General features: G+C 41.4%; 1 protein-coding gene across 1 annotated transcript; it reads left to right on the top strand.

Annotated features, from left to right (window-relative positions):
* Positions 1-4537: 4537 nt before the first annotated feature.
* Positions 4538-6818, top strand: TEX13D (TEX13 family member D). Its single transcript, XM_032474730.1, has 2 exons — positions 4538-6324; positions 6636-6818. The coding sequence occupies exon 1, from the start codon at positions 4566-4568 to the stop codon at positions 6312-6314; it is 1749 nt and encodes a 582-aa protein (XP_032330621.1). The 5' UTR covers positions 4538-4565; the 3' UTR covers positions 6315-6324; positions 6636-6818.
* The last annotated feature ends 6836 nt before the right edge of the window (positions 6819-13654 follow it).

Below are 13654 nucleotides of genomic sequence, written 5' to 3'. Positions count from 1 at the left end.
ATAAATTAGGAGTTCAGGATTAGCAGATACAAACTACTACATATAAAATAGATAAACAACAAGATCCTATGGTATAGCACAGGGAACTATATTCAATAACTTGTAATAACCTATAATGAAAAAGAATATACATATACACACACACATATATATATATATATATATGACTGAATCACTATACTGTATACCAAAAACTAATGTAACATTGTAAATGAACTATACTTCAATTAAAAAAAAGTCTTTTAAAAATATTATGGGGCTTTAGATGTTTATAAATACTCTGCCAATACACTAGCTGATCATTAAACTAATGGAACATAGACTTCCGTGGCCACATATGATAAAGAATAGAAATTTTACAAAAATACTTTGGAAAAGTAACTAAAATGACAATAACCCAAAACAAGCAGCAACAACAAACAAAACAAACAAAAGTTGAGTTATTTTTTGTATATGGGCTGAGTTAATAGTCTATCTTCACCCTTTTACATGTGGATATCCCGTTATCTCAGAACCATTTGTTGAAGAGACTATTCCTTTCCCATTGAATGGTTTTCACGTCCTTGTCAAAAATCAATTGACCATACATGATGGATTTATTTCTGGACTCTCAATTGTATCCCACTGATATGCATGTCTATCTTTATGGCAGTATCACTCTGTTTTGATACTCTAACCTTCTAAGTTTTGAAATCAAGAAGTGTGACTCCTACAACTTTTTTCCTTCTTTTTAAAGATTATTTTGGCTATTAGGGTCTCTTGCAATTCAATGTTAATTTTAGGATCAGCTTTTACATTTCGGCCAAAAAGACTTGGGATTTTAATGGAGATTGCATTGATTCTGTATATCACTTTGGAGAGTACTGCCATCTTAACAAAATGACATCTTCCAATTCATGGATGTGAGATGTCTTTCCATTTATTTAGGTTTTCTTCATGTTCAGCAATGCTTTGTAGTTTTCAGTGTATAAGTCTTGTACCTGTTTGGTTAAATTTATTCCTAAGTATTTTATTCTTTTGATGCTATTGAAAGTGAAATTATTTTCTTAATTTTCTGGAAATGGAATTATTCATTGCTAGTGTACAGTGATACCACTGCTTTTTGCATGTTGATCCTGTATCCTGCCACTGTACTGAGTTTGTTCATTAGTTTTAGTAACTTTCTTGTGGATTCTTTAGGAATTTCTGTATATAGGATCATGTCCTCTATAAACAGAAACAGTTTCACTTATTCCTTTCCAATTTGGATGTCTTTGCTTTTTCTTCCCTGATTGCTTGGACTAGAAGTTCCAGGACAATGTTGAATAGCAATGGTAAAAGTGGCATTCTTATCTGTTCCAGATATTAGTGGGGAAGTTTTGAGTCTTTGATCATTGAATATAGTGTTAGCTGTTGGTTTTTCATAAATGCCCTTTATCAGGTTGAGGATATCCCTTTCTATTTTGTGTTTTAAGTTTTGTTTTTTTCCTCATGAAAATGTGTTGCATTTTTTCAGAAGTTTTTTGTTTTGTTTTGTTTTTGGTATCTATTAGATGATCATGTGGGTGTTTTTTCCTTCATTCTAGTAATATAATGTATTTCATGATTGATTTTCATTTATTGAACCAGCCTTGTTTTCCTAAGATAAATCCCATTTGGTCATGTTTTATAATTCTTTTAACTTGCTGCTGGATTCCATTTGCTAGTATTTGGCTGAGCAGTTTTACATCTGTATTCATAAGGGATATCGGTCTATAGTTTTCTATTCTTGTGATGTCTTTGGCTTTGGTAACAATACTAGTGTCATATGAGTTAGAAAGTATTCCCTCCTCTTTTATGTTTAGAAGAGTCTAAGAAAGATTCCTGCTAATTCCTCTTTAAATGGTAGAATTCACCAGGGAAGCTGTTTGGTTCTGGCCTTTTCTGTGTTGGTAGGTTTTTGGTTTCTTATTCAATCTCTGTACTTCTTATAGGTCTGTTCAAATTTTCTATTCTTGAATTTGTTTTGGTAGTTTGTGTGTTTCTAGGAATTTGTCCATTTCATCTAGGTTTCTAATTTGTTGGCATATAATTGTTCATAGCTATTCTCTTATAATACTTTTTATTTCTATAAGGTCAGTGGTAAATGTCCCACACTCATTCCAGATTTTAGTAATTTGAATCTTTCTTTTTTTCTTGAACAATCTATTTAAAAGTTTGTCAATTTCATTGATCCTTCCAAAGAACCAACTTTTTGTTTCATTTGTTTTTTTCTATTTTTTTCCTCTTCCTTCTCTATTTTGTTTACCTCCATTCTAATTTTTACTTCCTTTCTTCTTCTTGCTTTGGGTTTAACTTTCTCTCCTTTTTCTAATTCTTTAAGATGGGCTAGTTAGGTTATTCATTTGATATGTTTCTTTTTTTTTTTTAATGTAGGCATTTGTAGCTATAAATTTCCCTCTGAGCACTACTTTCACTGAATCCCATTAGTTTTGGTATGTTGTATTTCTGTTTTCATTAATATCAATATATTTTCTAATTTCCCTTGTGATTTTTTTCTTTGACCCAATGGTTATTTAGTTGTGTTATTTGATTTTCACATATGTGTATATTTTGCAAATTTCCTCTGTTACTTATTTCCAATTTCATTCCATTGTGGTCAGAATACATAGAATGATTTCAATCTTTATAAATATATTGAGACTTGTTTTGTGGCCTGACAAATGGTTTATACTGGAGAATCTTTTATGTGCACTTGAGAAGAATATGTAGTGTGCTGTTTTGGGGTTGACTGTTCTATAGATGTTTGTTAGTTCTGCTTGGTTTATAGTGTTGTTTGAGTCTTATATTTCTTTCTTGAGCTTTGATCAAGTCTTTCTATCAATATTTGAAATTGGGGTGTTGAAGTCTCCAACTACTACTGTAGTTGGAGACTACAACTGTATTACAACTGTATTACTACCTCTACCATCCCTCAGTTCTGTCTACTTTCGGCATGTATTTTGGGACTCTGTTGTTAGGTGTATATATAAGGTGTACATATATTTATAATTGGCATGGCTTCTTGATGGATTGACCCTTTTTAAATATTATATAATATCATCTTTTTTAACCTTAACAATTTTTGTCTTAAGGTCTACTTTGATTATTTGGAGAGCCACTTTAGGTCTCAATTAGTTACTGTTTGCATGGAATACCCTTTTCTATCTTTTTACTTGTAACCAATTCATGTCTTTGAATCTAAAATTAATATCTTGTAGACAACATACATCTGGATATTTAAAAAAAATTATCCATTCCGCCAGTCTCTGCCTGTTAACTGGAGTTAAATCTATTTGCATTTAATATAATTACTTGTAAGGAAGGACTGCTGACATTTTGCTATTTGTTTTCTAATGTCTTATATCTTTCCCCTCATTCCTCCATTGCTGCCTTCTTTTGTTTCACTGATTTCTTCTGTGTGTGTGTGTGTGTGTGTGTGTGTGTGTGTGTGTGTAGTGTACCATTTTGATTTCCTTCTCATTTCCTTTTCTGTGTGTTTTTTTAGTTATTTTCTTAGTAGTTGTTCTGGGGATTACAATTAACATATTCACTTATAGCAGTATATTTTGGATTAATACATACTTAATTTCAACAGTATACAAAATCTTTATTCCTATATAGCTCCACCCCTTATGTTGTTATTGCCACAAATTACATTTTTATACACTGTGTGCCAATGAAGACAGATTCGTATTGTTTTATGCAGTCATCTTTTAAATCTTATATAAGAGAAGTCACAAAATTGTACCTATGTAATTACCTTTAACGTGTGCTTTATTTCTTTGTGTGGATCTCAGTTACCACTGAAGAATTCCTTTATCATTTCTTGTAGGGAAAAACCCGATTGCAAGTGGAGCATTTAGTCTAAAAGAAGAAGAGAGACATCCTGTGAGACAGAGTTGATCAGGTAAACATGAGAGTGAATGTATAAGGAGAGTTCAGGGAATTCGTTGCTCAATCACTGGATTTTCTTGATGTCAGGGATTCTAAGTTCACCTGTTCAGGATGCCAACGGAAGTGTGCAGAGTGGGACTGGCTGTATTGAAGGTATTAAGTCGTATCTGAGAACTATGGGAGATGGAACTGAGATGAAAGTAGAACTGCACTCACCTATGCATCTCCACCAAGTTAGGAATTCTTTCCACCATGCTGGAAAGAAGTTCTTAGAAACGGCTTCCCAAGTTCTTAGAAACGGTAAAGCCTCTAGAGGCTCACTGCGGTACCCAGCGTGGCTTCCGGTCCGCTGGCCCCCCAGGGAGAGCTCTTCAGGAAAGCGGGTCCCAGCAGGCCTTGCGAGGTGACTTGGCGCTCCCCGTGACGCGTCACACTGCCGTCAGCCCAGTTGGGGTTGGCGTGGTGAGGGCACCTTCTTTACTCTCTGTGAGGAAAGTTGGAGCGTGAGGGAGGCAAGAGGCAAGGAGGCGGCCAGGACTGACGTAGGACCGAAAGAGGACTGAGCCGGGAGGTGAGGAGCGGGCTCGGTGGCCGCCGCAGCCTCTACTGGCGGAGCGGCCGCGAGGGCGGCGTCTCCCGTGAGGCGGTCGGTTGACTAGGCCGCAGCGGCCATGGCCTTGGACTTTGGGGACCACGCCAGTGGGTTCCGCCACAACGAGGTGATCAGGTTCATCAACAATGAGGTCCTCATGAATGGGGGCGGCCCCGATTTCTACGTGGCCTTCCGCTCGCTGCCCTGGAATGAGGTGGAGGATCGGCTCCGGGTGGTCGTGGCTGACCCGCAGGTGCCGCAGTCCCTCAAGAGGGCCTGTGCCTGGAGCGCGCTGGCCCTGAGCGTGCGCATGGGGGCGAGGCAGCGGGAGCAGGAGGCCCGCCAGGTCCAGCGGCTGCAGGACCAGGTGGAGGAGCGTGAGGCGGTTTCCTGGGCTCTAGCCTCTGAGCTACAGCGCCTGCGCGCGGAGCGCGAGGCGGTGGTTGCGCAGCTGCGCTTCACGCAGGCCGCCCTGCAACAGGCGCTGAATGAGCGCAATGTGCTTTGTGGGCAGCAGCTCCAGGCTGAGAGATCCACCGAGGGTGCCCCATTGGCCCAAGAGATGGTGTTTGGGCCTCGAGCTGAGCAGCTTGGTACTGCAGCATGGTCCCTGAGTGCAGAGCGGCAAAGAGATCTGGTGGCCATGGCGATGCATGGCAGGCTGTGTTTTGAGGCTCAGATGCCAGCCCCAAGGGCTGTTCTTTACGTGCCGGGGCCCCTAAGTCCCTGGGTCCAGGCAATGCAGTCCCCTCTGCCAGTGCAGATGCCATTCCCATTTCCATTCCATGCACCATTTCCAATGGGATTCCCATTCTTGCCACGTATACCACCAGCAGTAGTCATGGATGCAGAATCTGCAGTAGTCCCACTTCAGATGCCTCCTCCACGGGTCTACCCACCTGGCCCATGGCCTGCAGTGGGCTTCCAGGAGGAGATGGCCCCACTGTGGGACCAGAGGAGCTACAGCCAGGGGGAAGATCCTAAGATTCCCCAGGATACAGTCCCCTTAGGGGACACCAGAAATATTAACCAGGAAGAAGGTCCTGAGAGGCCCCAGGGGGCGATTCCCCTTGGGGAGAGCTGGAGCCACAGCCAGGAAGAAGGTTCAGAGAGCACCCAGAGGTTGATCCCCCTGGGGAATATTTGTAGCCACATCCAGGAAGAAGGGCTAGACAGGCCCCAGGGGATGGTCCACCTTGGGGATAGTCGGAACCTCAGCCAGGAAGAAGGTCTAGAAAGGCCCCAGGGGATGGTTCCCCTGAGAGATAGCTGGAGCCTCAGGCAGGAAGAAGATACAGAGAGGCCCCAGGGGATGGTACCCCTGAGAGATAGCTGGAGCCTCAGGCAGGAAGAAGATACAGAGAGGCCCCAGGGGATGGTACCCCTGGAGGCCAGTGGGAGCTACAGCCAGGAAGAAGTTCCAAAAAGATCCCAGGGGACTGTTCCCCTAGAGAGCAGTAGAAGCCAGAGCCAAAAGGAAGACCAGGAGAGGCCCCAGGAGGCTGTCCCCCTGGGGGGCAGCAGAAGCCAGAGCCAGGAAGAAGGTCCACAGAGGCCCCAGGCGACCCCCCAGCAGGACAGCTGGAGCTGTGGTGGGAGAGAAAACCCAAAGAAACATCAGCCCCAGGGCCAGAAAACCAAGCAGCCCAAAGGGAAAAAAGCCTCAGAATCACACCAGCAGGAGAAGTCTGCCTCAGGTTGCAGTTCAGTGAATTGGGTGTGCACATGGTGTAAAGCAATGAATTTCTCCTGGCGCAAGTCCTGCTATAAATGCAAGAAAGTCTGCATGGCAGTTCAGGGATGCCTGGACCCAGGACAAACTCACTGATTTCAGGAAGGTAAGTAAGAATGGAAACACTCCAAAGTAAAACCAATTTCCTAAGACCACCACCACTCCTTCTGATCAAAAAGTAACTCATTTATTTCACGGATAATTTGAAACCAAAATTATGACATAGAAAATTAAATAAAATAATTCATTATCCCATTACCCAAAATAACAACTTTTTATCATCATGGGTACATATGCACACATAAATACATATGTATTTGTGTTCTTTTTTTTCATTTCTTGAACAAAGAGGGACTGCTCTTGAGTATCACACTTAACTCTTTAAGGAATTTCTCCTAATTGCATTTATGTTCGCAGGTGATCAATTGTGGATGGCTAATGCTGATTGATTGACACGCTGGAGAAGCTGAAGTCATGAAGACTTTTTTTTCTTTTTCACTCCTTTCTGTTTTCTTATTAACCTTCTTTTCCTGAAAATGCCATGTCTTTGGCTGGGAACAGCCATGTGTTTAGAGTTGAATTTTAGGAGCACTACTTTTTGTTGAAAATGCTATTATTCCTTTGTAAACTACTGCAGTATTCATGTTTGCTTTTTTTGTTTGTGTTTTAAGTTTCATAGGTGAGGGTCTGTTTTTATGTCTCTGAACCTCATGGAATTTGCCTGTTGCTGAAGAATCTGAACGTATCGCATTAAAAGATCTCCCAAGAGTCTAAAGAAATAACTCCCCATTTCTGACTGACCTGCATCTCAGTGAGAACCCCCCTGTCACCCCCACTGGCTAGAGCCAAGCAGAGTGAGAAGTTAGGGAAGAAGAGATGCTTTGGCACTCAAGGGGATAAGGGGGGCAAAATAGTTTTGTTAGGATTTAGCTTCTACGTTGGGACGAGGAATTAATTCGTAAGAGTTGAGGGTTTCAATGTTAAATTGTATACGTGATAGCAAATTTCATGAATTTCACTTAATTCATTAAACAAATAGTTATTATTGAGTATGTGTTATAAACTAGACTTATATGTTAATATCTGGTGCACACATTATAAGCTGACTTGGTGAGTTTGGTTAGATAACAGGAAAGAGCCTAATTTGGGATACAAATTATGTCGAGTAACTTCTTTGCCCTGCATATAGTGTGGCCTTTGGGTAAACTCAATTGAAATAAAATCCAGATATTTCTGCAGTTCAGCGGGTAACATCAAAGAGATTTTCATGAAAGGACTTGATTGCCCAACTGTTCATCTCGTTGGTCCCAGGTGAGACAAATGAGTACTGGCAAAGATCGAGAAGGTGGCCTCACAAAAGTACAGGCTTTTCTGATACTCTCCTGATTTCCTCCCTTGTGAGGGACAGCTAGCTTCCTGGTTACCTGAAAGACCACTGGGTGAAGGACAGTGCTTGAGGGAATGTTGGCTACACACTAGAGCCTTCAGCTTCAGTCTGCCACCGTCCTAAGTCCCTTTCCAGTCAAGAGTGGGTGAAGAACAAAATGGATTCCAAGAACAGATATCGTGCTATGGGTGGCGCTTCTCTTTTGAGGACTATTGGATTAAAAATAGAACTGGACTGGAACAAGCACTATTGACAATGCCCCTGGGCTCTTCTCTTCCACTTGGTGTGTTCTTTGCCAGCTTCTCACAGGCAAGTGGAGCCCAGGGGGTTGAAAGTTAGATCAGCCTCCAGTCTGAACAAATGGTGTCCTTCAGTTCCCCCAGGAGATCCCAGCTCACCAAGCTCCACCTTTGTCAGAGGTTTTCTGATTCTTACTGGTAATAAAGTGTGCACTTTCCTGCTGTGTCTCCTGTGTAGTGTGTGTCTGGGGGCAGGTTTGCTCAGAAGCGGCAGTTTAAATCTGCCTCTTCCCTCCATCCCTCTGAGGTGAAGGAAAGTCCAACCTCATTCAGTACTGAAGGGCCCTGCCTCGTCCTGCAAGTTACCCAAGAACGGGAGGGCGGAGGGTATTCTACAGGGTCTTCACTCCACTGCGATTGTCACCGCTCCCCTCACTGTCCAAGTCCACATGGTCCCTTGAAGGTGGGCATCTCGGCTACTCCTGGGCCCGTGGGGCACGAGAGGTGAGGTGAGGAGGGGGCTTCTGCCTAGGCTGGGAGCCCTTCTGCCTGGTGTCCAGCCTCCCTACGTGCACCAAGAAGCCATTTCCCTGAGGCCCTGCCTCCCAGAGGTCCCTTGGACAGAAATTTCTCTCCTGCCTTTCTGCCCTGCAAGGCACTGTCCCCTCCCTCCTATGTAGAATTCCATCAAGGTGCTCAGGATTCTGGCTACCTGCCTGGTATAGAGACCGGGATGGGGCAGAGAACAGAAGCGATCCTGCCCCACCAGCATTCCCTCTTCCCTCAGAGTCCTAATTACGGGGAAGCCTTGGCTACTTGGGAGGGCACTGGGGAGGAAGGGGACCTTCGGGGACATCAACCCAAAGCTAGGTGTTCTGGGTTGGAGGTTGGTTTTGCAATACTCTTGTGTGCGCTGTTAGCTCCCTGGAAGTCTGGGAGGATGGGACACAGATGAGACTTGGGAATTTTCTAGCATAATCCATTTTGATGTACCAGCAGGTCATTTTAGATCTCACTACATTTGCTTCATTTATGGTTTCAATGGACTCTGCTGCTTATTGGCATGCCTTTAGATCTGCATAAAAGCAGACTCACCCTCTGCATAGCTTTTATATAGTTTAATATGATTATAATCTTTCACAGCTGACTTTTTCCCAAAGCAACCTGAATCACTGAGGCTGTCAAATCACCACTTTCTTCTGGGTTGGGTACACACAAGAAAAGGCAGGAGGTTTCTGAGGCAAGAATCTGGGTTTTGGAGTTAGACCTGAGTTCAGATACTTGCTCTGCTATTCACTAGCTGTGTGAACTTAAACAAGTTACTGAGCTTCTCTGAGCCCCAGTGAGTGGTTGTTCCCTTTCCCTACCCTCAGGGTTCTGCTCTGGATGCTGTAGTAATGAGTATAAGGAATTATTAATGATGGTAAGTGTTACCATTTAGTGCTTACCTTGTGCTACACACTCTAAGCATGTTACCCCTTTTGGTGACTATAAGGTATAGTAGGCACCTCTATTAATAGTTCTTCAAAGTGGATATTATTACCCCCATTTTACAGATGTGGTAACTTAATACCCAAATTTGGGAATTGGCGAAGCTTGGCTTCAAAATGAAATTTTGCTGATTCTAATGTCTGTGCTCTTTCCATTATTATGACTGCCTTAACTTTTCACCCTTACTAAGTAATATATATTGCATATTAACGTGGATCATCAATGCCGAAACCCAATGAAATGACTATAATGGAGAGACTTTGAGGCATAACGGCAGTCTGGGGGTCAGGGAGCTGTTCTTTTAAAATTTCTCAAGCTTCAGGATAGGTGACCACCTAGGCTGCCAGTAAGGAGGACCACTTGTTATCCCAGGACTACAGGAAAAAAAAAAAGTGGTAACTTAGGCCATGGGAGTGACTTGTATTTGATTCAGCAGACTGGCTTTAGGAAAAGGTCATAGAGCTGAGTTCAATACTAATAAGATAGAGCCCATCTTGATTGCTTATTTACAGTCTGTAAATTACTGTTATGTTTTAAGCAGATAAGGTGCCAACTGTAACAGTCCAGTAGATATGCATATATACTTTTCAGTGAGGAAGTAGGGGAAAAGGAGACTTCAAGAGCTTCAGACTCATGTTGCAAACTGGGTAATGGAAACGATATTTTTAAAATCATGGTATGAAATCTACGAGAAAGTAGCAAAGAAATACATAATTTCCTTATCGCAGGCTTTGTAAAGTCCCAGCACAGAATAGTAGCAGATTCTTATTATGTGGTGCAACCACTGTGCCTAGCACTCTTGAGTGGTTTCCTCACTTCCAGCATGTGAGAGAGTGAGTGCATCCATTGGCACTAAGCCTCACATAAACTTAAAGATACTGAACAGCCCAGGCCTGTGACCTTATGAGGTTGCTGTTGAACAGATTTTCTCATTGACTATGTTCTTCAGTACTTAAGACAAGTGTTCAGGACCACAATGAAATAGGCCTAGGAAGTGCTGCTGCACTGGGTAGCAGTTCCTTGAGTACGACTCCCTATTTGATTTACTACTGGAAGCACTCTGTTCAGTGGACCTCAGAATCCCTCCAGTAGGTCAGATCCTAGCCCATCTAGCCCAATTTCTCTGGGGCTTAAAGCAATTGTAGAAAAGTGTCATAGCCTCCCCAGTGTCAATTTTAGAGGTAAGAAATGCCAATTGGAATCTCTAGCTTCTTATTACTTCACAGATCAAGCAAAGAGCATACATGGAAAGAAGGCTTCCTATGCGCTGGGCACTGTGTTAGACTCTGTGGAAGTGATCATTACTGCCCTCAATGCTCTCCTGTTTTGCTAGAAGAAATAAAACCACTATACACCATACACCAGTTATCAACCTTTTCTTCAATTGTTCCATCATATTTTCTGGCCTGTAGATGTCAGTTTTTGAAGGACTCTGTATCAGACAGCTTTATTTAATAAATGATTATTTTCTTACTTAAAATTAAGAAAGCCTGTGTATCTATAAAGTTTCCTGACACAAAGTTGATGTAATTTAGCTAAAAGCAGTCACTTGCTATTTAAATTTAGGATTTTTGTGAGGAGTTGATAAATATTTTTATTTTTAAAATTATTACTGTTACTATTATTATTATTATACGCAGCCTAATCACAGGCAGATGGACCATTTTCCTAGGCTCTTTGTAATACCGACAATACCTCAGAATACATCATCACTGCCTTCTTAAACTTCTATGAACTTTGGGAGCACAATTTAGGAACAAGTTCTGTAGAAAGCTGGTAGTTTTAATACATGTTAAATACCAGTATGTGCTAAAGGATTTTAGAGCAGTCCAAGTTCAGTATGAACCGTTTTGGTTTGCAAAGCTTCCATGAGAGCCAGATGGTTTCACATTGTGCCCCAACTTGACAAAAAAGTTGCGAAAAAAGTTGACTTTGTTTTACTTCAAAATAATACGCAGTGTTACAGGTTCACTTGTGACATTCTCCAGCTCTTTGTTTTTTATGTTTATATCTACTATTTTAGGTTTTATTCTTCATTCTGCACTACATTACAAAAATAATCGCACACAAGGCAGAAACTCATGATTACTTTTGTGGTAGGCAGCATTAAACCATACTCCAGTGTTTATAAAATGATGACAAACAGCTCTCTGAGGGTTTTGTCTGTAAGTAAAAGTTTTGGGATATTTAATCCCATTTATTTTTTGTTTGATATATATTGACTTTGATCATTTCAGTGAGCCATTTTTGGTTCCAAGAAAGAAAAAGATTGAGCAAGTATTGAAAATTTCATGCCTTTACCAGTACAATTTCTGATATTGTCCAGACAGTTTTGAAACTTCAGAACATATATGACTTGCTTTGTAAAAGACTCATACTATTGAACTCCCTGATGATCAATGTTTCTAGCATTTTTTCATGAAATATTTATTACTGAGAAGGAAAAGAAAAATAATGCCAATGTTGCTGTAACTATAAAATGCATTTAGAAATCCACCATTAGCTATTTTGCTTGCTGGGTTATAATATTTCATTTGTATCTACAAAGCTGCTTAGGGAAACATTTATATAGTCCATTTCATTCCATTCCTTTCCCAAATTTTGGTGTTTGTGGTGTATAGATCAAAGTGGTCATCCATGTTTCAAAAACATCAGAGATTTCCTAAAAAATGTTCAGGCAAAAAAAAAAGTCTGGACAAAATAGACTCTTGGACTTTAATCTGCTAGTTTAAGCTTCAGTGATGGAACTTTATTTTTGAGCTTCCAAGAAAAAATAAAAAACAGAATTTTAGAAGGAAAGCTGGAGCCTCCCTTACAAAGAAATTATTTTGTGTGTGTGTATGCTGATATCATACCCTGAGTGCCCCCACTCCGGATGAAGGCGGGTAGAAAGAAGATTCAGTCACAAGCCAAAGGCAACTGGGTTGATGAGACCAAAAGAGCTACATGATGATTTATTTGTCTGTCAGGTGTTGAGGTGTGGGATGTGAAGTTGTTTCTATAAACCAAAACGAGGCAGACCACAGGATAGACGTTGGTAAACAATGAATGTGAAAGAAGTCAATGTCAGAAATGATATACTGCTTGAGGTAAAGAAGAAACTACAGTTTGCGGAGGGTTGTCTCTACAAAGGGAAAGAGGAAGGGGAAAGCAAGGGAGGTAACCAGGTGCAGATGCTGTGTTAGGCTCTGGGTGTGGAAAGAGGAATGTGACATCCCTCCTGTCTTCTAGGAGTTCACGGACTAGTAGGAAAAAGAAACTAAGAGTGTCTTTCAGTTTCCAGGGGCATCACATATGTCATACCATTTTATTTTCACGGGGGAAGATAAGAAAAAACTGACTAGGAGTGACTTTCATTTGGTCTAGGAAAAGGAGAATTGGGCAATAAGGCTTTATCTGTGTATCCAGGTCTGCCCAGGACAGATGATGCCCAGACCACTTAAACAAACAAGGTACTCACTGTTTTATTACTTACATGAATAAGATGATGATCCAGATCACAAATCTTAAAGCCTGGGCGAATAGACCTTGACTCTGTAAGAGCCTTCCAAGGCATACTAACCAGTGAGGCTCAGGATAAAACAGTGTATCTGGTCTCATAATGCATATATAGATAGTCCTAGACATGCTATAAGTCAGGGCATGGAAACATTTGACACTTGAGAAGTGTGAGAAGAACATTCTAGAAGTCAAAATTACAGTTGCTAGCTAGGAAACTGAAGCTTGACCAATCTGATGCAATGACCTCAGAATTAATGTTGAGAGGCAGAAGAGGATATGGTGAAATGCACAGGCTCTGAAGTCAGCAGCCTGTGTTCAAATCCAGGGCCTGACACTGACCAGCTGTGTAACCTTGAGCAAGCCCCCTAGGGTATCTGAGTTTCGGCTTCCGCATTGGTGAAATGGGGATAGGCATAGTATTCACTTCATAGGGTTGTTGATATAAATAAATGAGATAATATATGCAAAGTGTTTACCAGGGATGCCTGGAAGGTAGTATTCAGTTCACACACATTAGCTATTATTCCGAGAATAAAACCTCAGAAGCAGGTAGAGTTTCAGCTAGAATTAGGAAGTACTTTCTGAGTCATGAAGGAATTGAAATTGGACAAGTAAAAGGAACTGTACACAGCAGACAGAAAGATAAAGAACTTGCAGTATCAAGCAGGTTGTGCAGGTTTAGAATATGAGGGAAGGATGGGGCTCTGTCACAGCTCTTATTAAGTGGGTTGTAATGCTGTTTGCTTGTCTGTCTTTTTCACTAGACTGTGAGCTACTTGAGGGCAGGTATAGGCTTTTCTTCTCTCTAACCTAAGTAC

The sequence above is a fragment of the Camelus ferus genome, chromosome X (genome assembly GCF_009834535.1).
Source record: "Camelus ferus isolate YT-003-E chromosome X, BCGSAC_Cfer_1.0, whole genome shotgun sequence".
NCBI lineage: Eukaryota > Metazoa > Chordata > Mammalia > Artiodactyla > Camelidae > Camelus > Camelus ferus.
This window is presented reverse-complemented; position numbering and strand designations above follow the sequence as displayed.

Bases quoted from the DNA above. Each gene is read 5' to 3' on its own strand.
- TEX13D (XM_032474730.1), top strand. From the start codon at position 4,566: ATGGCCTTGGACTTTGGGGACCACGCCAGTGGGTTCCGCCACAACGAG.